At 43.7% G+C, this 25,547-nt stretch overlaps 1 protein-coding gene across 2 annotated transcripts in view; it reads left to right on the top strand.

Annotated features, from left to right (window-relative positions):
* PPM1H (protein phosphatase, Mg2+/Mn2+ dependent 1H) overlaps positions 1-25,279 on the top strand; it is a 138,099-nt gene extending 112,820 nt beyond the window's left edge. For both annotated transcript variants that reach the window (XM_038173265.2, XM_072034371.1), the window contains exons 7-10: positions 6,413-6,476; positions 8,130-8,237; positions 14,045-14,196; positions 20,201-25,279. In XM_038173265.2, coding sequence (XP_038029193.1) covers positions 6,413-6,476; positions 8,130-8,237; positions 14,045-14,196; positions 20,201-20,348 — 472 coding nt within the window. In that variant the 3' untranslated portion in view covers positions 20,349-25,279. The remainder of the gene's footprint in view (positions 1-6,412; positions 6,477-8,129; positions 8,238-14,044; positions 14,197-20,200) is intronic.
* The last annotated feature ends 268 nt before the right edge of the window (positions 25,280-25,547 follow it).

Genomic DNA, 25,547 nt, shown 5'->3' with positions numbered 1-25,547 from the left:
TGCAGACCCTGTGCCGTAACCTGCTTGATTACGCCTTTTAGCCAAATTCATGTAATTTACAAAAAGTCATTCTCCTCTCCCCCCCCCCATTTTTTAATTGAGCTTTTTTGTCGAGTGAAACCTTCTGCGCTTCTTCTGTTGAAACCCCGGCCGTATTGTTGTGTTTGAGACCTCAGCCGTATCCTTTGCACAATCACCAGGGAGAGATCAAATTTTAATTTCATAATTACTTCACAAAAAAAGCAGCCTTTTCCCGAGTCACTCCTGGTATTAATTTCCTCCCAGCAACTTACATTTTCATAATTTAATGATTACGGGCCACCTTAGCAGCATTAGGCCTTTCCAGAGAAAGGAGACAGAGGGTGTCATTTTTGCAGCGGGAGCCGTAGTGCGCGGCCGCTTGCCTGGCTTTTTTGTCTTCGCTCCCGTAGCGAGGCACTCGCCGTGCACAGCCCCAGCATTTTGGGGATTTTCAGCCCTCGCTGCAGGAGCAGCAGGAGGTGGGAGCTGGCCTGCTGCATACAGCATGTCTCCTGGTGGTGATGGATGGCTCTGGGGTCCCCAAGGGAACACATGCCACAGGAGCCGAGCCAGTGTCTTTGGGGCAGGAAGAAGCAAACACATAAAAAATAATAATGCTGCAACAAAGGGCGAAACTAAGTCTGAGGTAAAGTTCTTTGTAAATGGCCTTTCTGAGGCCAAGAGAGCCTGGAAAGAAAGTGTCTGGTCCAAGCTGTGTCCTGCAGGAGCATCTTCCAGAAGCAGTGCATCCAAGACCTGTCCCTATGTGGCTGCACAGCTCTGCTTGGGCTTTGCCTCAGCACGAGATCAGGTTCCTCATGTGCAACGACACCAAAAGACTCCTAGTCTGTGGAATCAGTTCTATCAGCTTTTTTGAACAAGGCTCCCTAAGTCCTTGGCCACTCACTCCCCAGCTTTTCCTCCACCACTTTCTTTTAATGATTCATTAGAGGCAAATGTACTAAAAAATCAGCCACACTTAGGGAAGTGCCTGAGAGCAGATGCCAATGCTCGAGTCTGTAAAATGGGCTGAGCAAGATGGGTGGAGTTCGCTTTGCTTAGGAGTTACTTCCACAGCAGTACCTGGTACTTGGGGGACACATCCTCTCCAGAAAAAGCCCACAGCTCAAGTACCAGTCTGATTTGACCAAACTGGAGAAAATATCTGTATGAAGCCGTGCTGAGAGATTTTAAACTTTTTAAAATGTATACATGTGTAGACAGAGCTGGAATTTGCAAAAATTAAACACTGTACAGTTTCAGGTTTAGAAAAAGGAGTTGCTGCCTTCTCTATGAAAAAGAGATATTTTAAAACTTGTATGTTTTCCTCTTTACCTGAAAGAAACCTTATTAGAGTGTCTTTGTTTAGAATAGATGTGTCCCTAAAAACTCTTCTGTGCACATGTGTGCATGCATGCCTTCTTTAATCCATCTGGGTTTGCCATCATCCTTTCTCTTATAAACATTGCTGTAGTTTGTGTGCTTTTATTGTATTTGTATATTGTAGTTTTGCCTCATTAAACTATGTCAGATGAGTAATAGGAGAAAGACACTGAGGCACTGAAACATTAAAACTAACATATCTAGAGGGTACTTAGTATCAGACAGCACTCTCTGGATTTAGAGAGTCTGACTCTGCAAAGCACACGTATAAGGACATTTAAACAAAATTATGGTTGGATTGAGACATAAATTGCAAGATTTTCAGTGGCTCTTTGCCTAACCTGTGCTACATATCATTTCTCCTTTTGGAAAATTTGGTAGTAAGCACTTGCTTACATTGGTTTGATACCTGTAGTTCGATAGACAGTAATGAAAATCAGTTCCTCTGGGTTGGTGATTTGAGCTCTGTTATTCAAAAGTAGCTCCGGTCCACTGATTACTTGGGAGGACTGGGGGGGAACTGGGAACTGTTTCTTTCAAATTTTATGTTGCTCAAGGATAAAAATCTAGTTTTCTATTGGTATGACCAAGAAAGGTCGAGCTTGAGTAACACAGGTCAGGATGATGGGAGGTTGGTTGGTTTGCTGGAGGGGTTTTGTTGTGCTTGTTGTGTTCGGTTTTGTTTTGTCTTTATTTTTTTTTTTTTTTTTTACAGAATAATAGCAAAGTAGAGCTAGAAATACACTGCATCCACAAACCTGTCTCAAAGGAGAATCTTCATCCTTGTGTTCAATATAAACTAAGACATTTTTGATGGTGTAGTGCTTTTTCTTTGTGCTTGCCACAAGTGGGTTTTGCGTTATGCTTCAAGCTAAAGCCCTTTGATGGCAATTCTTTTTGCTGTTCCTCAGTTTACTATCAAGTGTCACTAGCAGAGATGTAAAAACGAGCAAACATTCAGAAGCCAAGTGCTGTGGAACAGCAGAGCACACAGTGGGCATGGAGTCTGGATTCCCCTGTTGTTTGCAGAACTGAGCCTTCCAGGTCAGCATAGATTGTGTTTTTGCTACCATCTGTTGTGCCTGGGGATGCCAATGCAATACCTTCAATGAACAGTAGACTTGCATAGTTTGCTGTAAAAGAGAACACAAAGTAGATTTTATTTTTTTTTTGTCACCGGCAACTTCTACTCTTACATGAATTTGTCTGCTTTCAGAAGACCAATTTTAAGAACAAATTATATGGCAGGAGAATGCTTAACATATGTAAGAAATTATCTAGGATTTTGGCTCTGAAGTTTGTGTTTGGGAGCTGACTAGTTTTTCAAGTTCTGACCCAGCAATATTCAGGTAGTTTTGACTATCTCTTATTTAACAAATACTAAAGCACTGCTAACAACTGCAGGTACTGTAGGAAATTTATTTCATAGATTGTCTTGGGCATTTATCAGCTTCTGATGATTTTTCACCATGTATTTAGAGCAGATTCCAGTTTGCATATGAGTAACATCATGTCAGTCCTAGTTCTTTCGTTCTGACATCTCTTTTGGCTCCTGGTGCGATTTGGCCTGGTTTTCCAAAATGTTGATCCTGAGTCCAAATGTAACTTTGTGGGTGGTACATATGTCAAGCCCTAGTTCAGTATTTTTGGACAGCAGTAGCATTTCATAATTCTTTTGAAATGAAAAGAAGAAACAAAGTTAACTGAAAAAAATGCAACTAGATTTAGCTGGGCACAAGCTTGCCTTTTCTACTCCCCCTTCTCCACCCCCTGTGTTTTTCCATTTGGAGGAGTAGAGGTTTACGTGGCAGAAGCACTGACAGGATTTAGGCTCGTTCAGAGCAGCAAGCAGTAGTATGGTCGTGTCCTTATAACCTTAAAACCCATCTTCTCGTGCCCTGCTGTCTGTGGAATCCTTCTGGGATGGCGATGAGGAGGATGAGGAGTTCAGAGGATTGCAACCTTGCCTTTATGTTTGTTAAAACAGCGAGATAGGCTGGGTTACAGGGATGTCAGAATAAGGCTGTGTTGGCATTAAAAGAACCAAACAACCCCCTCAGGTTCTCCATATGTCTGTGTTTGATATACCTATTGCCATATTACATCTTTATATACAGCATACTCTCTCTCTAAAGAGCACAGGAAGGTATAAATGCAACTTTACTACATAAAGTCAAGTGAAATAGTCCAGAAGGTTGTAGCCTGTGTGAAATAAACACATGTACAAAGTACAGGAGGTTTCACACGGCATAAATCACCGGGAACTTCATAGCTTCCTTCCTTCCTTCGCCCCAGCGCAGTTGCAGAGCTGCTAGCTGAAAAGCTGTCCTTCATCATTCTTTTTGCAGGAAACCACAGGCTCATATATTATTAATTCTGTTTCGCTAGTAGTGCAGGGCTTAGGTACTTCTCTCAAGTGTCTTAGGTTGCTTTTCAGTGTATCCAAGCCAGCTCCACTGCTGTGGTTGCAGTTCTAAGCATTGTTTTTCAAGGGCTGATAATTTTTCAGGCAATAGCAATATCAATAGGAAAAAAAAAGTGCATTTGAGATGAGTCTTGGCACCCACATTCTGAGCCCAGGAGATGATTTGCTTGTGAGAAACCATGAAACAAATCGCTGCGGCCCTCTGGTCATCTCCGACTGAGTCACATAGCTTCAGGAGGTCGTAGGCCAGCCGGATGCCCTTCCTAATCTGTTGATGAAACAAGTTAGCTTCAGCCCTTGCAACACTGCCTCTACCAACATCCCTGCACCATTGTGTCACAGTGGAAGACGATTGTCTTTTTGGTGGGTCCATAACAGATGCTGGACTTAACTGTGGGGACCATTCTTTTGAAGGACACAAGACCAACTGATGCTTTTTTCTTTTCCACCTCCCCTTCTTTTTTCCCCTTCTTCCTAAAGCACAGCTGGTGTGAGGTGCTACAAAGGAAAATGAAGGGGGGGGGAGAGTGGGATGAAAAGTTGGTCCCTGTTTTGGCTACTTACAATGTGAAGTGGGGGCTTTGGTCTTAAGTATTTTTAGTTCTCATGCAGATTATGTAATCTGTGGGTAAAGAATGGGTTTGTTTGTTCCTTTAGAAAGGGGGTTGTAAATAGTTAAGTCACATCAATGTAGTCGTATTTGCTTTTTGTAACAAATACCTCTAGCAGTTTAAAAATCCAATAGGAATTAAATCCTTGGGTTTATGGTTTGGATTAGTCATTTAACTCCGATGACCAACACAGACTCAGCTGACACCGTTTTACTTGGTGTCGGAGCACAACTGCCTCTAAGGAAAGGAATGAGAAGAATTCAGACTCCTCCTCAGGGAGGCTTTGCCAGGACTTCCAGAGCTGTGGTTCTAACGGGAAGCTTTGGGATGTGTTCACAACCAGTCAGGGAGTAAGTAGAGTGATGGTAAAATTATCCTCCTTGTTCAAACCAGGGTGTCCCAGCTGGTGAGTGAGGCGGAGACCTTAGCTATTGCCTGTTGGATGTAAGAATAGGAACGGGAGCAAAGTCCGTGACTGACTGACTCATCCTTCCCAAGAAAATGCCAACCCGAGTTTTACATGTCAGTGAAGTTTTGCCATGCTCTCTGTGTGTAGTGATTTGTGGCCTTTGGTTTAAGAGCTGTAGTTTCCCTTCCCGCAGTACAGAAGCCATTTAAGTGCCTTCTCCATAGCATCCCTTGTAGAGATTCCCACATACCCCAGATACTCTTGACTGTCTGGTCTCCCATGAAGCACCCACCGTGTTTTGCAAACTTTACCTGGTTCCACTTGGGGATTTCCCATGTAGTGATGTTTTATAGCGTGGGAGTGGACTTGTCCACTACTGTTTCTTCTTTGGATTTTGGTTTCTTTTTCTCCTTTCTCCCCCTACCCCAAAGCCCTAATATGGACCCTACCTATGGTTACTAAGAAATGAAAGGGGGAGTCTCAAGTGGGTCTACACTACTTTCTTTTTAAGAGGTTTGCCTAGATGCTGCAGCAAGCATAGCTGTGTAATCCAGCACCATTTACTGATCCCAGGTCTGTGCCATATTTTGGTGAAGCCAAAATATGATTTTGGTATCACCCTGAGGACTGGGGGCAGGGGTAGAATGGAGGGGAGGACAATACCCGGGGAAAGCATGGGAGGAACAATTTTGTGGTGTGAAGGGAAGCGTGTCCCTCTGGCAAAGCTGTGGGGTGAGGTATCTGACCAAAGAGGGACCCCAGGTTATGTTACACAAGCCATGGGGCTCTGTGGCTGTGAGAGTGACAGCCATCTATTTTTCTGATTTTATTTCTCACTTGCAAAATTGCTCACCTTCTCACCTCATCAGTGTCAACAGCTGGATGTGTAAAAGGTAGAGTACGCAGGCATGAAGCGAACAGAATCAGAGCATGAACATTTACTTCTCTTGTCTCTCGGCCATTGGAAAACTGCTGCGAAATGTAAAATTTCTGACAACCTTGGATGTTGCAGTCAAGGTCAAATGAGCACTAAATAGCCTTCTAAAAGTCTTCAGCATGTGAAGCTTGCCTTTAGTTTAAGCAGTCCTGAAAGGTGAGAACAGGATCAGAGAGCTGTTTCACACTTCGGCCACATACACACTCCGTTGCTGCTCACCATTTCACATTAACGGTGTGAATCGAGGCATTGGTTGGTTTCTTGGCTTTTTGTTTCATTCCTATTTCTTTAATGGTGCTGTGTTATGGTATAGCTACTGCCATAACCCACAGTATGTTACCTGGTGAGGATGCTATTCCAGTCCACCTCTTTCTCCTTGCAGGCAATAGGAGCAGGTCGGCACGTTACATACTTCATGGTCACTTTTTTTGTGGTGAAATGGACTAAATCTTCGGGAAGAATCTTTCCATGGAGAAAGAAATGTACATCTCGGATCAAAGGCAGAGTCCCTAGGAAAAATAATGATTTTAATAATAATAATTAAATAATCACATCTGCTTGTTTCAAGGCAGTGGGTCACTAATTGAGTTCAAGCTCTGTAAATGTTGTTTGTCCCCCCCTCACAGGGCATACAAAACCATTGAGGAAGACGACTTGAAGTTTCCCCTGATATATGGAGAAGGCAAGAAGGTGGGCACATGTGCTTTCCTCAGACCAGAGGAAGAACAAATTCTCTGCTGTTTACCACTCGATTTAGCCTGTGGCAGTCCACTGTTTTCCACTCAGTATCTCTTTATTTTATCGTTTTGACAGCTTGAAAGAGTATCTTGGTTCAGTTATAAATCAGTCTCATGTCTGGGGTGGAGGGAAGAGGGAAGTCATTTGCTGTTCAGTTTCATTTTGGTTTTGTTTCATTGCAAGTAACTAGGCTGCAAAGAGACCGTCTTCAATAGATGACTTTAAATGTTTCTATTTTCATTGTAAAATATAACTAGGATGATTGAAGATAGCAAAATAAGTCATGTTTGCTGAAAATGAAGCAGAAGGATGTTTAAAAACATTTTACAGTGCTCTGAGATGCAAAAACCCTAATTTAGGAAGGGGAGGGATCAAGGCAGGATTTAGGAATTATAACAGCCCTTAAACATGTTTTCTTCAGCTAGTGTATGTGAACTCACTGTTGAGTTTTTCTGATGTGATTGCTGATAGTTTTTCTTGAAAGTAAGAAGTGAACCCTTCCATTTGGGTGAACTTTGTTTCCAATTCCCTGATTAAGAACAGTGAGATCATTAGTGCTGATCCCAGCAAGCTTAGCTGGATGCAGCAATAGGATCAATACAAGGACGCAGTGGTGTCAGTTTGCCGATATTTGTATGCTTGCTGTGTTCCTAAATAGTGCTCCCCTGCTGCATTAGGCTCTTATCTCAGTGCAAAAACACACGCTCTTCAGAATTAGCCCAAGTTTTAAAGGTTCGGACCTGCAGCTTATCTCTGAATTTGGTTAGGTTTATAATTATCTGCAAAATGTTTCACGCATATCTTTTAAATTTTCTCTCTTTTTGCCTTATGGAGCCAGGGGTTAGGGAGGCAGAATAATTTTGAGTCAGTCTTGCACTGTTACTGATGCTGCGAGCAATCTTGTTCGGAAGCTGCTGCGGCAAAGGTAGTGTTCTGGGGAGGTGATGTGCAGGGAGTTAGGGTGCCCACGGGGCAGGCTGCCTGGGCAGGCTCTGGAGAAGCTTTAATGAAGAAGAGCCCAGCACCTCTTGGGAAACAGCTCCTGTCTCAAAGGAGGATGCTTAGCGAAGAAAGCATTAGATCTGAGGTAAGAGCAGACCTGATTTGGACCAGCTCTCCACAGAGAGCTCAGTGGGCACTGGCACTCTGCAGACTCAGCAGTTTGAGGTGGCCTTTGGCACTTTGCCTTGATGAAGAAAATATGTGGCAATATGTCAAAAGGAAGAGGCCACAGGTTTCTTAAGTGATTAATTAGGCTCCTCATCCCTTTTATAAAACCAGTTTACTTCATATTAGTGTAATTTGCTGAAGGTGTGCTCTCATTGATTACCATGGGACAGTGAGGCAACTGAGTTAGATTTCCATAGTCCCAGTCCCTTACAAATCGTCACAGTCTAGGATGGGCATACTTAGACTGGCATGGGCACAAATACAAAATGAGAAATGGAAATGAAGTTCATACATTGATTAGCTATGTTAAATCTCAAGTCTCTGGGAGAAAAAGAGTTCATCCCTAGCTGTGACAGTTGTGAAGTAGGAATGTTATCTCTTTCCATGTTGACACAATGCACGAAGCAAGTTTTGATCCCATTTCTTTATTTCTAGGCTCGGGTTATGGCAACAATTGGGGTGACCCGAGGACTGGGAGACCACGACCTGAAGGTGCATGACTCCAATATCTACATCAAACCTTTCCTGTCCTCATCTCCTGAGGTAAAACAGCCAAGCTTTGACTATGTGGTTTGTGGGAGAGAAACAAGTATACTTACCGTGCTTATTTGTTCTTCCAAAATCTGACTCCTGAATGTTAAAAATTCCTTCTCCAGTTGTGTGCCTGCCTCTGGTTGCTCCACATCCCAGGCAGAGCACTGATGCCTTCTCATCCTTTTGTCTGTAGTTATCCCATAGCCTCACCATTCTGTGTGGCAGACACCCAACTCTCCTCATCTTCACGTGCCCCAACACCCTCTGAGGCCTGGATCATGCAGCCTTCACAGAAGCTGACACAAACCAGCGTTCTGCAGAAGGGAGCATTGGATGTCTTCCACAGTAGCATGGCATCCTGCTTTAGGCAGAGGGTACCAGATCCAACTGCTAAGTAGGAAAACGCCAAGAGTGCGTTGGAAGAGTGCTTTATGCTTCCATCTGGCTGCCCCTTCACATCCAGTGCTTAATTTTTTTATGGTGGTTCTGTGCAAACCCAAAATAGTGTCAGAAATGGCAATGTGCGTTCCCAAATGATGACATAAAGAGGAGATTAGGCAGTATTTACTATACTAGGGGTAGTGAACCTGCTACTCACCTCTCTGGAAACCAGTTTTAAGTGCCTCCATTGTTTTGACTTGCCTCAACGCAAACAGTTCTATTGTTTGACCACCATAGACCTTGCAGTGAGGGATACAAAGGCTTCTAAATGGGTTTGAATGTATTTGGTTATTAACAAGAAACATTCAAACCTCACTTTGTTCTCTGGAACTTTATTCATGTTCCTACATCAGGGAACGGATGACACATTTTCAATAAAATATTAAGCAAGGGCAAACCATCCTGTGAGAGCACAAAAAGAGGAGGCTTTGCTGCCATGGCCCAAATGCTGAGAGCCATCCACTGTCAGCTGCCTTTCCATTGTTTTAACCATACCCAGTATCTGACCTTGAACTTACTGCTTGATACAGCAGCGTGAGAGAGTGAAAATACACAAATGGCATAACACCGCTAGAAAGGAACAAAAGTATTAAATTGACCTTGCTTAGAACATCATAGAACATCAATTTAAAAATGAAGCACGGAGAGATTCTGGCCCTGAGGAAAAGGAGGCAATCCAGAGACAGCCCCTTCTTCGCTTTTCCTTGCTGTCAGTCCAGTCCCTTCCCTCTCCCCCATTTGAGTGTGTGGTGCCCATCACTGGGACCTGCTGCTGTTCTCCTCAGCCAGGCACGCAGCAGCTCTGCCCTCATCACTCTGATGGTTTTGCTTAGTGCCAGCACAATGATGCAGTTCTACCTACTTATTTTTCTTTCTGGCTTGCTGAGACCCAGCATTTCTGGGGAATGTAATAGCTGCAGCGCAGTATCTCAGCAGTACCATCTCTGCTGATTGCTGCTGCTGCTCTATTTGTCTGTGTGTATAAACCACAGCTTCTCATGGGCTTTTCTGATTTGTGTGTAGTGCGTGTGTGCGAGCGCGTGTTCAAATTCTGGAATATGTCATTCAGTTCCTATGCTATCCACGTTTCAGGATCTCTTAACTGCTTTGTTAAAGGGAAGCAAAATTAGCTTTGTTTCCATATTCCCTTCTCAGCTAAATTCAGTTAGAAATGTACTAGGGCAGCAGGAGGAAAGACAGAGCACCTGCCACCTCGATTTAGAGATGTGGGAAAGGAGGGGGAAAAAACAACATAACCTGAATTTTATTAGGAAGTAAAAAATATGATCCAACTTGCTTTCCATTACACCTCTTCTCTTAACCAGCTCTTCCTTCTCTTCCCAGAGAGGGCTCCAGTGCTTTGTTTCCTCACATTCTTCTCTGACTTGTTCTGCCCATATGTGGACACCTTGCACAGAAACCAGCATTAAGAATCAACCTCTTTATGCTGCCATCTGGGCACCCAGGCGCTTGGAAGTGCAGTGGCCTCGGGCAGCAGTCACATTTGGCCCTCGTGCAGCATTTGATTTGGAAATTGTCTTTGTAGAGGTAGGGAGGCACGTTGTCTGGTTTCCAGACCTGGAAAAGGGGAGGCACAGGAAGTGAAGCCTCACAGTGAGCCGTGACATGGGGAGAATCCAAGGCTGGCTTCTGTTTCCGTGCTGTAATTACAGAGTACTTTCCAAATCTGGGGGCAAGGTGGTGAGTTTTCAGCGTATTTACTGCCAGGGTGACAAAATTCTGGTATGGCATGGCCACCAAAATTTATCTGAAGGCAAGGTAAGCATCCGTGTGGCTATATCTAGAAACAGGCATAGAAGTAATTTGGGGGTGGTATGAATTTACCCTTTGATAGAGCGCCAGGCTATGGGAGGAGAAGTCATGTAGCCAAGACTGACAAATGTAATCAGGATTCAGTGGCTCAGCTGTTACGAGACCAGATTTGGAGGACTTCTGCAGGTTGGTGAGCTCTAGAGAATTGAGCCTTTTATAATGAACTGGAGTAGCACAAAGCAGGCAAGCTATGGCTGAGGCTCTCTGGCATGGAATTAAATATTTATTTTTCATAATGGAACAGCTCATTTGAAAGCTTTCAGCAGGAAATTCTGCTTTTTAAAGCTCAGCAAGAGCCTTCTTGTTGCAGCGGAAAAGCAGAATTTCATCCTGAAATTTTTCAAGCAGCAGCTCAGCCGTTCGGTGGACACAGTGTGGCTCCGGCAACAGCACCTGGCCCTTGCCACTACGAACCCAACACCACCACTGGGAGCAAATGGTAAGAAGGTAACCAAGGAGAAATTTTCCCCATCCAAAGGCATTAAAAAAATCTTTGTGACGACTTCGCAAATATGTCAAAGGAAGCCGTTTTAGATTCACATCTGCCTTCTGGAGAAATCTTGGGGAATTACAGCGTTTAAAGGAACAAGTGAGGCAAGTACTTACAGAAGTACTCTTTGATCAAAGGGAGTCAAGGTGGTTTAAGGGAGCAAACATCACGCTTTAGTAGCTTGAAGTCCTTCAGGGTTATGTCTACCAGAGAATTAAAAAAAAATAAAAATGTGGTAGATGATCTTGCCCGAGCACTTTGATTTCTGAAAAAAAAAAACATTTGAGAAACTGTTCTGCATCACAGGTTATTAATATAAAAGATATGAAGCTATAGACTAAGTGGAAAGTTGGCACAGTCTACTGGAAATTGGCTAAAGGGCAGGAAACAAAGGGTGGCAGTAAAAAGCTAAAAGGAGATTAATTGGTGAGTGCTGCAGGGAGCAGTGTTGGGACCCGCTTTTTATTATTTACATATAAATTACTTGGAGGGTGGTATTGAAAGATCTCATCGTTTGCCAGTGGAGCCGCACTGGATAACACTGCACATAAAAAGGGACAATACAATTAAGAAAGGGTTTAATTTATTGAAGAGACTGGGTTGATCAATAGTGCAGGCAACTGAATGCGGACTGTTGTGTGGCTTGAATTCCCCCAGGCAGGCTGCTTGGGAGCACCTCAGATGGCTGCAGGCTCTTGTGCCACTTTGTCTGAACAGTTTTCACGCCACAGGGACTCGTGTTGGCTGCCTCTTACAAACAGAACTGCCTGGCAAGCCTTAGCGCCTTCGCAGCGCTGGTGTGGTCCTTTGCATGAGCCAAACGCAGGTTTTGTCCGGTGGGTAGGTTGTTTGAAATGTAAATATAAAACCGGCCCACCTGCTTATTTGCTGCTTGCCCAAAGCATTTTACTCAGCACTTCTCATTGCGTGTAGGCGAGCAATATTAGAAAGAAATACCTGTAATGAAAAAAGGCACTGTGTGGCGAGCCACGTAACGCGTGTTCAGAAAGGTGTCGTGGGCGACTGTGGGTTTGGTGGCGAGTGTCCACTGCTGAATTTCAGCAGAGATCTCTCAGAACCAGTTGAGATAAAATGTGGTGTAACCCAGCTCTTACTGTCACGGGTGTTGGTGCTGCTGAGGTGGTTGCTGCTTCCTTGTAGCTGGCTTTTCGCATTTGCTGATTGCTGAAGTCAAACTGAACCACTTCACAGGTCTCCAGCTCTCCACATCAAAGAGGACATCAGTGGATGGCAGAAGTATGGTGACCTATGGAAGCCTTCAAGGGCTGTCCTGTTGCTCCAGAGATGTTACAGAGGGCAAAAGTTTGCGAGGGCAATAGAAGGGGCTGGGAGGCTCAGGGGAGCTGGTGGCAGGGCTCTGTGAAAGGTAGAAGCTGGCTCGTTTCTGCACCTGGGGAAGGCGGTCTGTAAGCATAACCTGCAGCTATGATGGACTGGACAGCTCTAAAATAGCTCTTTTTTGTCAGCAATGTACAAGATTGTGATGGTAGAAGCTTGGTTATTTGTATGAGGCGCTTGCTGCTCAGTGAATCCCTGAGCTTTAGCCAGGATGCTATCTGAAATACTTGCTTGTACCTGGGAGACTTGACCGGGATGTGTGGTGTACTTACTGGTTGCTGCGTTGCCCGGTTTATCCCCTGAAGCCCAGTAAACTCTGGGCTGTTAAAGGTTAACTAAACTCTGGGAGATGGGGACCGTGACAACTGCTGCCTTTTGTGCAGGGGGCTTGAAAGGAGAGCTGTGCTGCATATAAGGATCTTTTCTATAATAGTATTCCCACTCAATCTGAATAAGGAGATATGCTCTAATGAAGAGAGTATCTTGCCTTGACTTTAATCCTCTCCAAAGTCCTTTTTCAGCTGTTACCTTAGATAATGAAATGAAGGTTACATTTTACAAATGACCTTTTTGTGCTTTTGAGTGAAAGGCGAACAAGTAAAGGATTAGCAGTGAGGTCTAGATGATTGTTTCTCCAGAGCTGCTTGCAGTCCCATAAAATCATAATTACATTAAAAGGTCCAGGCATTTTATGTGCATTTCCTGCTCCATGGCTCCTAAGGGGAGAGTGCACCAGGGGGGAGAATAAAACAGCTCCGTGTCTTCTGGCAATGCCAAGTGCTTGTCTGACCAACTTGCTGCTGCCGGTGAAGCCCAAGGCTGGAGCAGGACGTGTGACAAGGTGTGCTGCTGCCAAACTTCAGTGCGGATCATCGTTCCCTCCTGACTGCCGTGCCGGGGTTGCCACACGTCTTTCAGATGGGGCTTGTTGCTGTGGTAATTGAAGTGCTCTGGGAGGGCTTTGTAAGGGCTCCCTGCTGGAGCCTGGGAATCGAAAGAGCAGGCGCTTTGTCAGCTGGAATACAGCGTGTGCTGGAAGGAGAGCTACGGCCACCAAAAGGCTCGTTTTAAAATGCTCATGATGACCTTTGCTCGTATTTGGGCTCGGCTGGTGGCCTCCCAGCCCCTCCCAGCCCCGTCCCCCTGGCTGTGGTGCTGAAGCCAGCGGACGTTTTAACAAAACAGCCTGACACAGATAAGCTTCGGGGTTCGCTTCTGTGCGAATCTCAAGTGAGCCTCTACCCGCTGAATGCCGTAGAGATGCACAAAACCGAGCAGGTAAATAAATAGCTCCTCTCCCTTTGGTGGGACTGCTCCCCTGCCCGGGCATCGTTTGGAAGCGCAGCGCCTGCCTCGGGCCTGGAAAGGCGAACAAGATGCCTTCTGCTGTGCACAACATACGCAATTTATTTGGCAGAGTTAAATGGGTCTGGACAAATAGTGAAAACAATTATTTGTGAATATTTTATTAGAAAATATCAAAAATTCATCAAATGAATTATTCAGCTTCCATTTGACTAGCCCTGCCAGCGATAGGGGAGAGCTTCGCATGCAGACCAGGCAGCTGGGCTGGGGGAGGCTTTGCTTTGATCAGAGGCTTGCTTTGTGCAGCCTCGCTCAGGAACACTTGGGTCCATCCCGGCTGGGTCAGTGCCTGTGGGATGCCTCTCATGATGTTTTTTGTGTGTTTTAGGTGAGAGTCTACGACCTCCTGCAGTATGAGCATGGGCCGGATGATGTTCTGATCCTAGCTACTGATGGACTCTGGGACGTTCTGTTAAACGAAGAAGTGGCAGAAGCTGTCACTAACTTCCTACCAAACTGTGACCCTGATGATCCCCACAGGTTTGTGCTCATCCCTGACTTTCTATCCTCTCCAGAATTAAGAGTGCTTTTTTGTAATGTATTTGTGTAGAGCACATGCAGTAGATAACATGCAGTAGGTATGCATGTTTTTACACACTGGATGGAATCCCTATAGCAAATATGTTTGGGTTTGTTTTTTCCCAGTTATAACTCAGAATTGCCTACCTTCAAAGGAAAGTTGTGGGATCGTGGTATCTTGGCACAGGATCATCTTGTGGGCTGTAATAGGTCATATGGAAACTAAAGGAGGCTGAGGTCTTAGAAGAACATCACGACAGGTCTCTGTCTCCAGCAGTCACACACAACTCTCCTCTGGACAGTCTTTTAACACTAAAGAATTGTTTCTTGCTAGGACCTTATTGGTATCTCTCTCACACGCTATACATATGGATAAATACTGTGTGGGTGCCACTTATTCCTAGTCGTGCTGTGACCTGTAAACCCACCTCTGCTAGTGGATGCCCACTGCCTGCCTGCTGCTGGGCAGCTGTGGTGACAAAATAAGTGCAAAGTTTTATTCTATTTCACGTAGCTGGATTCTGTTTAATTTCATAATTGTAGCCTGTGTAATCCTCTTCATTTTCCTGTCTTCACCTCCTCTTGGTCAGTTTCTCTCTTTCAAATATACCACCAAGCAAACAAAAAACTTCCCAAACTAACTGGAGCAGTGTGTGCCTGGAGTGTCTGTCTGCTGCCGAGTTCAGTGTCACACTGCATTAGAACATGTAGCTGGAGATCAGAAGTCTCTCGCTTCTAAAAGGGAGAATGATGAAAATGGAAATAGTTTCATCCTTCTCCAGAGATTGTTCTGAAAGGGAGGCTCCTGTTGCTCCTGATTTTAGGCCTGGTTAGCCATTGCTGCCTTCTGCCCTCTCCCTGGGATGAGTATGGGGGAAAAGAGCCCTTGAAGCATCCTCAGTTGTACCCATGGAAAGTGGAGCTTGGGACATAAGCAGTGGGATATCTCAGCAGCCAAGTGAGAACATGCAGGACTGTGTGAGAGCTCGAGTTTCACTTGTTTGGATGTGGCAGCTCCTGAGGGTATGGGGAAATCCAATCTCAAAATGCTTTATGTATTCATAATTACTGAGTGGTCATCTTCAGGGGTGAGCCCTGTTCTCCATCATCAAACATGGAGGACAGCAGAGGGTACAGACACCCTGACGGCCGCTTGGGTTTTGAAGTGGCAGCCACTCCAAACACAGGCAGAATTTTGTTACATGGCTAGTGAGGAGCACTTGCAGGGCACCTGGCACTGTGCTCTGCAGATCAGCTGCTCATTGAAGGTAGGAGGAGACCCACCCAATTGCATCCCCATTTTTCCCTAGCACTGTTCAGAGGTGGTAGGGAGCTTTTGCTCCGCATTCTGCACCCCTGAGTCTCCTGTTGGAAACACAGCTGGTATAGTGCAATACCTGTGCCCTACTCTGCCTCCATTGTCTTCTGGTAACTGGGGAAGGTTGGCTCTTCCTGCTGTCCTGGCTGGGCCTGTTAGCTGTGAACACAGTCTGGGTGCACTGTGTCGGTCTTGTTCCTTCTGGTGTTTCCAGCACTGGAGGTAGCCAACACTTCTCTTGCAGTAGGAAGGGGAATTCCTTGTTCAATCTTTCTGACATGCAAGGTGTGTAATTTCTCATCCACTATAAAATACTCATAGAAATCATAGTAAAGGCAAAATAACATTTTCTTTACTTGATTTAGATTTATTTATGCAGCTTTAGCCCCAGTAATTGTGGGGGATTAGTCTCGTTTGCACCAGTGTGAGTACGACACGCTCCAATTCTGTATTACGAGTTAGAACAAACACATTTATTAGTGTTTGACCTATTGGTCTGTGAATGGACATCTGAATCGAAAATTAATTTGTTCTGTTAAGTAACTTTGTGCCAGGTCATTTAGAGGCTTACAAATAGTGGTAGCAAGACATTTCTCAGGCCAGCTTGCAAAAGGTAATTAGAACAGTCCCTCATATAGTTTACAATGATATTTATGAAAATTACCTTTGTGGAATTGCTCTTGCTGCTTGGTTATAAAGAATATTTAAAGGGTTTAAAGTACTGTGTGAGAGGTTTTATGTAATTACTTCAGTGGTCCAAATGAGGTATAACTAATGAATTTACAATAGCATAGCAGCTCAGACACTGGAGTTGCATTCATTCCTCTCACTACTCAGAGACAGGAGAATCGTGTTTGTAGCATTACCAGTGTTATGTTTAAAGGAGATGTTATCCTACAAAATGTCAAGTTCTGTGATGGGTGCAGTAACAGTCTGTGGTGAGGTGATCAGGTGGAAATGTAAAATCTCTAGGGATGCAGAAAACTTGTCAGAATGTAAGGGGCTTGCCCCCTGGGCCTGGTAATGCCATGATCTTCTGAAGAACCTACCATTTGGAGCAGAACCTGGACCCCTGATCCATCTGACCCAGTAGCCTACTTATTCCCTGACAGCAGCATATTTAACAAAAAGAAAGGCAAAAATAAAAATAGGAAAATTTTAGAGCTGCACAGCACTTACCTATTATGTAATTAGCTCTTTTAGGGAACAATATCCCTCCCATTTGAATTAGAAGTCATTTTACAGACTGATGGATAAGAGCTCATAGCCCTCAGGAAAGCTCTTGGGACTCTCTCCTGTTGGTATTTACTGTCAGAGCTCTGAGTGTTTGTTACCCACAGAAAAACATTTCTGAATCCTGTCAAACGTAACATGTGCCTGGGCATCTCCAATGCACAGGGAGCGATGTCTTCACCCAGCCATGCAGACACAGCCTCAGGGGATCTGGGCAGCGGGTGACGAGAACAGACTTGATCAGAGAGCAGCTTCTCCGCCAGGGCTGGGCAGTGCTGTGATGGGGCAAAGAAGCCAGGCTTGAGCTGGATTTCTTAGCCAGCTCGTTTCTTACGGGTCCTGTGGCCCACAAGAGCATGAAGGCGACCCTGAGTGAAGAACAGGTGGTAGCGACACACTGCTGCTTTTTCGTACATCATCTGTCTGAGAAAGTATGAAGATGAAGAGAAGCAAGGATCTTGACCATTTCCTTCGGCTGCACTTACACACTGACCTTGGGAATCTTTCATTTCTCATCCTCCCTCCTGTCCTTCCTCTCCCTCACCCCATGTGGAGATTTATGAGGGTGCTGGGGAGTTGCTCCACCTCTGCTGTGTGTGAGCGGATAAGGAGCTGCTCAGACAACAGCATGTTGCCCCTGCTGCCACCATTTCCCCTGCAGTACTTTCACTGATCAATACTGAAAGCTTGAGCTGGAGAAAATATATATATATATATTTATTCTTAAAACACAGAAGTTGTATTCCAGCGAGGCTGTTCATTAGGAGGAAGTAGATACTTTAAAACTACTTCAGCAGTTCTCTAATGCTGTCTTGACAGCTGAATCCCAAGTTCACAGCGCTGGAGAATAAAGCATTCAATAATGGACTGCTGCTGCTATTCATCTCCAGGTACCAGAAACTCGCCCCATCTCCTCTAGTGCCAAGCTGAACAGCGTCACTCAATTCAGCTCTGTGCTGGGAGAGGAATACGTTACCTCGCTGCTGCCTTCACCTGTTCCTTCTCCTCCACTTCAACGAGCTGGTTTTCTTGTGTATTTCACAGTCTGTCTACAGGAGGATTTCTGATTTCTTAAAGACATTTTTTTTTTTAATCTTACCCTCTCCAAACATTAAGCAGCACATCTTTACACAATAAAGAGCAGTACTTATTCCTTTGTGCTCTTTAGATGTGGGGAGCCCTTGTTAATTAGAAAAAGAAGGAAGGCAAAGTTTTCTCCCAGAATGATGGGTTTGCTTCTCTTAAATCCTGACAATAGCTGAGAAACCCTTGAAAAAGATGTTCTTAGCCAAAACTCTCTTAGCATCAGACATGCTGTGAATAAATATTTCAGTTTCTTGCCTGCCACGTGGAGTCCTTTTGTTCTTAGCCCTGCATCTGATTTGGGGATTTGGGAACTGAAGAATGCAAGTAATGTATGTTTGTTTCTTTCCCCTTGGAAAACAAAATTTCATGTCATTATTAGGACAGTACAATCAGCGCTTCTTGTCACCTCCTGCTGTTACACCTTGAGGTCTTTGGTGCAGACAGGTCTTGGAACCTGCAGACAGCGTCTGTGCAAGCGTGTGTTGGAGTTTGTGACTTGCCTGGTGCAAAATGACCCTTGGGCCCTGCTCTTATGGCTAGAAGTAAATTTTGTGTCAAAACTAGAGAGACCTGGAAATGTTACCACTCCCTCAGTACCACTAGGAGCGGGTGGTGCATTGCTTCCGCAGAGCATTATTTGGATTTAACATCGAACCTTTTGTGCCATGAAACGTTGTTTTATTTGCAGTAAAAGTAACTTTCTAGTAGAGCAAGTAAATCTATTCCCGATTCAAAGGAGTTGTTTGAGCCTAAGGAACCAAAATTGTAGAAACAGGACATAATAAATTGGGTATTTCTCTTCTGTTATCCCAAGAAGGTGAATAAAGGCTCTTTTGATAGCAATTGCATTTAATAATTCATTCTTTGGTGAAATTAGCTGGGGTTAGAACAATCCTTGGATACTCAATTAACAAACCCCTTTTTTGTCCACTGCTTATGATCAGTGGAGGCGCTGTTCTTTCCCGTGCCTCAGATGAGATCTGGGCAGATCAGTTCTGGGCAAGGCTCTTCCCTAGAAAAAGGAGTCTTGAAATGCCAACCCTTCTCGTCCTTCCTGCTTTCTTCAAATTACATGGATGTGTTTTGCTTCTGATGTCTGTGAGTTTGGCTTTACAGAGAGCCCCTCATCACATCAGAGGCTGATACTTCAGATTAAAATGAAATACAGGCAGACACAATATTGAACGTGTGTCTTTTTTTTTTTTTTCTTCTGTGAGTCTCTTAACTGTTCAATTAATTTTTAATCAGCAAATCATAGAGAAGCTTGGCTCCACCCAGCTAAATTCAAAACATCTCAGGCAGGTGTTGGATTGAGGATTGATTGGAGTACTTGTTCATCCATAATGAGATTTCTTTCAGAGGAAACTTCTAAATTAGCACACAGATGTGTTGATCTAGTAACAGCAGGTAAAACGATATGGGATAACACGTCTGATCAATATTGCATTGGGCTCAGGTTTGTTGAATAAGGACTCATTTTAGAAATAATCCCGTTGTAAACAACCGCTTCTCCATTCTGGCTGGCGCAGGGCAGAGCACTGTCTCTGCACCACTTCTCGTGCTCCGCCACCCTTCAGCCTCCAAGCAGCATCTGGTATTTTCTAAGGACAGAAAATAACTCCCATAAATACAATGCCATTCAGCCCCGCACAGTCTGGGAGTTTTGAAGCAACATGAAACTGTCAGTATTTCACTAAATTAAGCACTTGACAACTCACATTCACACAGTTTTCATTGAACTCATAAATGTGAATGGACTGTGGACTCTGAATCTGCTGTATTAAGTTTCTTTTTCCAGTTTCACTATACAAGAGATTCAAAAATCATTCTTACAGTCAAGGAAAATAGCTTATCTGCTTGGTTTAAAGGGCAATTTGGATATTATTTTTAAATATTGCTTATTTTCAAATTGCATTCTTTATTACAGTTTGTCTATGGAATGAGTAAACCCATATTTACCTCCAGGTGTTTCAGTCCCCAAGTATAGGTCTCAGTAAACAAGCGGTGCTATTTTGTGTCCTCAAATTTTCAGACTACTAGAAACTTAATTTGTTAAGGTATTTTTTTTTAATATTTTCTGAAAAGTTGTGAAGTCGGGCACTTAAAATGACTGCTCGCTTTTTGATTGATCACTGCCTGTGAAATACCTTCTGAGACAAAAGCTGCTACTGAATTATGAACGATTGCTTTGCGCGGATGTTGTGGTTAACATTTCTCTGCTTCTGGGTAGCTTGTCCTTGTTCCTGACAAATGTAAATCTCCAGGCTTTCTTCACCAAACTAGGCCGTAATACTCACCCTCCCTGGCTGTGTTCTGCCTTCTCCACAGGTACACGCTGGCGGCGCAGGACCTGGTGATGCGAGCCCGGGGAGTGCTGAAGGACCGGGGCTGGCGAATCTCCAACGACAGGCTGGGCTCTGGAGACGACATTTCTGTCTACGTCATTCCTTTAATACACGGGAACAAGCAGTCGTGAGAGCAGTATCGAGAGCGTTTTCAGAAAGGGGATCTTTTCAGGAAGGGCCTCTAAGAGACAATGTGCATTTGGTGATCTGACCGGGACATCTCCAACTGATGTAATCTATTCAAAGCTAATGCTGGAGGGGTACTTTTCTGCCCGAAAGGCAGGGCTCTGCACATATACTGTATATGATTAAAGATAACCCTTAAGATTACAACTCCCCTATAGAAAAGGTTTTGGTGCTTAACGGGAATGGGATTTAAATGCTGCTAGCATATTACGGATTCTGTCATCCCTCCGGGTGAAGACCTGAAATACGAGTTAATTTTTTTCAGTTTACCATGTAGCTTGGAAGAGCCATGTCAGTTGTGAAAGTAGAGGTGGGTATCAGAAGCCATGGAGGCTCCTGAAGTCCAACCCCAGGTATTCAGAGTAGTGACTTGGGTTACATCTCATTTAAAAATACTTTTATAGATATATATATGAGACTAAAAAGTTTTCTTCTTCCAAAAAGTTGCTTTCATGACTTACCTATGGACAACTGCAAACTTGTGTAATCCTTTGAATCCCCATTTTTCCTCTTGTCTCTTCTTCAGTAGACTATACTCCTGTATTTTAGTAGGAAAACTGAAATCGTTTTTAGTGTGACTATACATGTTTACTGCAGCTAAAACAGCCAGCTGCAAAATTGTCCAGGAGAAATAGGTCACAGTCTTGTACTGCAAGATTTGCTCTGATACGAGGAAGTATTTGTTGAGATTCCCTGTTGTGTGCATACCATGCTTATACAGAGCAAGCAAACTCAGCTCTATGTGATGTTTACCTGGAGGTCGTGGTTTCTTTGGGATCAGATTTTCATTCATTGAATGGGTCTGTCTGCCTTATCCTGTTGAAAGGATCCCTGAACACACAGTTTTTGCATCAGCTGGGATTCAGTAAATTTATTTGGGCTCCTGAGTATATTTTCAGTTGGATTTCTACTTGTAGTGATGATATTGTTCTGGTTATCAGTTTGGGTACACAGATAGTGATCTGTTTAAGAATGATTTCACTTCTTCCTGCCTCACTTACTATTCAGCATATTCCTGCTTCCTGCTTGACTTGGCTACCAGAAAGTGACAGCTTATAACTTTCTGTCCTCTCACTTGTTGAGGACTGTAGTTGAGGATCAAAAGATCACTGTGAGTTACCAGCCCTTCACCCCTCACTAGCTTCATCAGCTTTTTTCTTAGCTGTACTGAATCGATTTAAATAAAGAAAACCTGAGTACCTTATTGGAGTAAAAGCAAATCCATGGGAGTAACAACTGAGCAAATCTGCAGCTTAACCTAGCTGCCTGCTCTGCAGACAGGCAGCTCTTCACTTCATTGGCTGCAATTAAAAAAAAAAAAAAAAAAAAAAAAAAAAGGAAGGTTCTCATATATAGGCAGATGTGTCAGCTGGGGAGCCAGATTCAACCTAAATTGCTCCCAGACCACGTTCTTTTGGAGCTGCTAATCTGGCTTGTACATAAAAGCTACTTCTTGAATAGCCAAAAGACAGGGAGCTGACATAATTGCAGAGCACTGACTAGGCATCTCACAAATGTTATATCCTTTCTAAAGGAGAAACTGCCAGCTCGAAGGGGAGGATGCTGTGTCCTTTGTGCTCCCTGAGGTGTGCAGACTTTCTCCTGAACAGGAGTAGCCTCGAGCTTGCCAGTTTTATAATTTATAATGTGCTATGTAAACAAAGAACAGTGCTGTTCGGTATAGCTGCCCAGATGCTTTATTTGATTGCATCCAAAAGTACGTGTGCAACATTCTCGGAGAATTTCAGATGCCCTTCTCTAAGTCTCTAGACCCAGGAGGAGTTTCAGAGATGAGCTGAGCCGATGCAGAGTGAGCAATGGCTCGCACATGCAGCAAACTGCATGATTTTAGCCTGGAAACTGTTCCGTGCATGCCCCAGTGCCTGCATATGATAAAGCTGTGCAGAACACTGAGGTTTTATGTTCTAGAGCTTCAGTATAAATCAACCGTGTATCTGATTATATGTTATCACACTTTATCTATTCCTTTTTATTTTTTCCCCTTTACATCTTTTTGTGTGAGCAAATGGGTGAAAAGAGATCTGCAGGTTTGGAGTCTAGAGTATTTTTCACATGGCCCCACATATGTTTTGAAGTTCAAGCAGGAGATCTTCTCTTGCACTCTCTTTTTTTCTTTTTTTTTGGCCTAATAAACTTGTAAACATGCTTTTCATGCTCTGTGTAACTCCTGTTGTCTCTTTGCAAATGCAGTTGTGTAGTCCTTTAGCAATAAAGATCCCCTTTAATGAAGAAACTAATGGCAATCCCTCCAAAGCCACATGAACAGCAAAGAAGCTGATGCTTGCTGTTACCAGCTACAAGCTGGAGTCAAACATTTCGGTACCCATGTGTTAGTCTTCATTATTCAGTAACACGGTGTCAGCATTCACACCAGTCATAATAAAACCACTGAGTACAATGTGGTAGAAATTAATTTCCGGGATAGCATCAGCCAAAATTTAAAAGTGAAATTTCAAGGCAATGGAAAATGCATCTTCTCTTTCAGTGGTGTTTTTAAACGTGCCCCTAGAGAGATGGGGTGGCAGAGTGCATGACTCGATGGGAGCAAATTCAGGGATCGGTTTTCAGAGCAAAATCTGGCAGGCACTAGTATGGCTTTGTGCATCAGCCTCCAGTTCTGCTGTTCACCTGAGGCATTGCCATCAGTCAGCCTGCTTCTCTGCAGCTGCTGCGCCTACCTAGGTCAAGTTGTGTTAGCTATGAGCTCTTCTCCTGGAAAGGGCAGAAGCACAGGATCAACAATTGACATAAATTAGCATCAATTCTGAAAATTTTCAAGAGTAATAAAAAGCTTTCTACTCAGATGTATGTGGCTGAAACTATGCTGTGATGTTTTTTTGTTTTGCTTCTTTACAAAGTCCCTGTTACACATTTACAGGCTTGCCTACCCTGAGTGTCGCTGGTTCACCTCTGATACGCCGCTTTAGCACCTGGGCTCTCACTTCTATTCGCCTTCATGAGGAGCTTCCTACATGCCTGCACTGTGCTCTGTGCTCTGCTTCACAGCATGGTATAAATACATCTACACGCCAAAGCATGGCACAAATAGGAAGCAGGAGCCATTTATTGGGGAGGTTTGTGTGAAGCTGGTATAACTAAACACATTCCCTATTTCATCACAGAGTGCATTATTTGGGAGTCACAGCATTAGAAATCACTGACGGCAGGGAGGAAGGGTTGCTGTGGTCCACAATGCACAATGCCATTTTTCAGGTAGGCACAGGATGGATGCGGCCATGTTCAGACTTGTAGCTGCTCTGCTGCTCAGTGAAGCTCTGAAATCAGGAGCTCATCTCGAACTGGAGCAAGTTAGGCACCAAGTCCACCTCTTAGGTCCTTGGCACATCATCTTAGTCACTGCCTGATGCCATCAGCAGTATGTGTTGTTGGTTTTTTTTTGGCTAGTGAAGTTCTCGTAGTATCCAAAATTGTTTGAGTGTGAGCAGCAAGGAGGCTCAGCCCTGAGTTACATCTGGATTAGCACTGCCATTGCACAGTGCTGTATCCTTGCCAGTGCGTTGGCACTGCTCGGAAAACAAGGCAAGCTTTCATTCCTTGGACACCAGCAAGGAAAGGAAATAGCATGCCACATAGCTCAGATCAGCAGACAACACCATCTAACATTGCCTTCTGGTGCCTGGTCCAGTCCAATTTCTAGAAACCCAGACCCAAGAAGCTTCTACCATTGCGAATGCTGTTGCAGAAGTAGGACAGACATTCCAGAGGTTTTCTCTCACACTACAGCCTGAACTCACCTTTACTTAATTAGATGAAGACAATAGTTCAAAATGTCATTTACACCTTAAGTGAGGGATGCAACTGTCTTCTGTTAAATTAATGCAGTGATGTTTCCCGTATGAACACAGAAGTTGTCCATGAGAGCTAATTTTCAATGGCCTCATGGTGGAGAGAGAAAATGCTTTTAATAAAAGGACTTCTAAAGAGTAACAGGTCTAACAAGCTAAAGGAAAGCGGTCATAGCCTGCCATTAGCCGTGCTTTTTCATGTTAAAGTTGATTCCATATTAAAACACGACAGGCAAGGTCTATGAGATGCAGTAGACTCCGTGTCTCCAAGACATTTTTGAAGAACTAAGAACTGCACTTGGTGTTTTAGCTTTGAGCTTTTACTAGATTTTAAAGAACACTACACACTCCAAGCCAATCTGCTGTGTTTCTTCCTGCATCAGCATTTTGCTGCTTTTTTTTTTTTTTTTAATCTCATGTGCAAATAATTTCAACACTTGTATCAAACAGGAGCTGCAAACTCTACAGAATTGTTGTTCCTCCCCGACATTCTCGGTGTGTAAATAGTTTTCCTCCACGTGTCTTAGATGCAGACGTAGTGATGTGGCTGCCATAGAGCGTGACCAAACCATGCTGTAACCGTGCTGCTGTATTTCTACCTGTGACGTACTTGAAGGAGGATGCCCTTGCCCGCCTCCGGTCTCATTTTTTTATTATTATTTTTTTTCTTTATATTTTTTAACTGTTGCTGGTGATGTTCTTTCATAGGTATCTTATTTCGGTTTGGGATTTTTTTTAATAGCCGTCACTGTTTTCTTCCCTTCATTGGACAAGTCATCTTATTTTGAGACCTGTAAAACTCTCTAGGTTTTATATGTCCTGAGGAATGGAGGACCTGCTGGAGGAAGATGTTTTGGACCAATGTACTTATGCTTTGTGACTGTGAAATGTTAATCTTTTTGTAACCGAAGAACAAAAAAAAATGTTTAGTAAAGGGATATATTTTGTGTTTTTTGAAACTTTTCAGTGCAATGAAAAAAAAAAAGAGGAGGATGCTGAAGAAGTGTATGCGTAAAATTTTAAATAAAATTTTAAATTATATATATATACATCTATATCTATAACCATTATTATTCTGAATGTCCTGAAGAGTACCTGAGTCTCCTTGTGTATTAATCATGCAGTACAGACAAGCAGCACACACTGTTTTACCAGGGAAAGGCCGAGTCCCTGACGAGAGGTCTCACACCAGATCTAATGAAGTAGATCCCTGAGAAGTGCCTCAGTGTGTGGGGTGATCCAGAGGAGTCCGGCTGTAGGAGAGCCCTGTGAGCTGCACGCTGCTTTTAGGTTATGATTCATGGCTCAGGTTGCCAG

The sequence above is a fragment of the Anas platyrhynchos genome, chromosome 1 (assembly GCF_047663525.1).
Source record: "Anas platyrhynchos isolate ZD024472 breed Pekin duck chromosome 1, IASCAAS_PekinDuck_T2T, whole genome shotgun sequence".
Taxonomy (NCBI): Eukaryota; Metazoa; Chordata; class Aves; order Anseriformes; family Anatidae; genus Anas; species Anas platyrhynchos.
The sequence above is the reverse complement of the archived record's forward strand: the minus strand, read 5'-3'. Positions and strand labels throughout refer to the sequence as shown.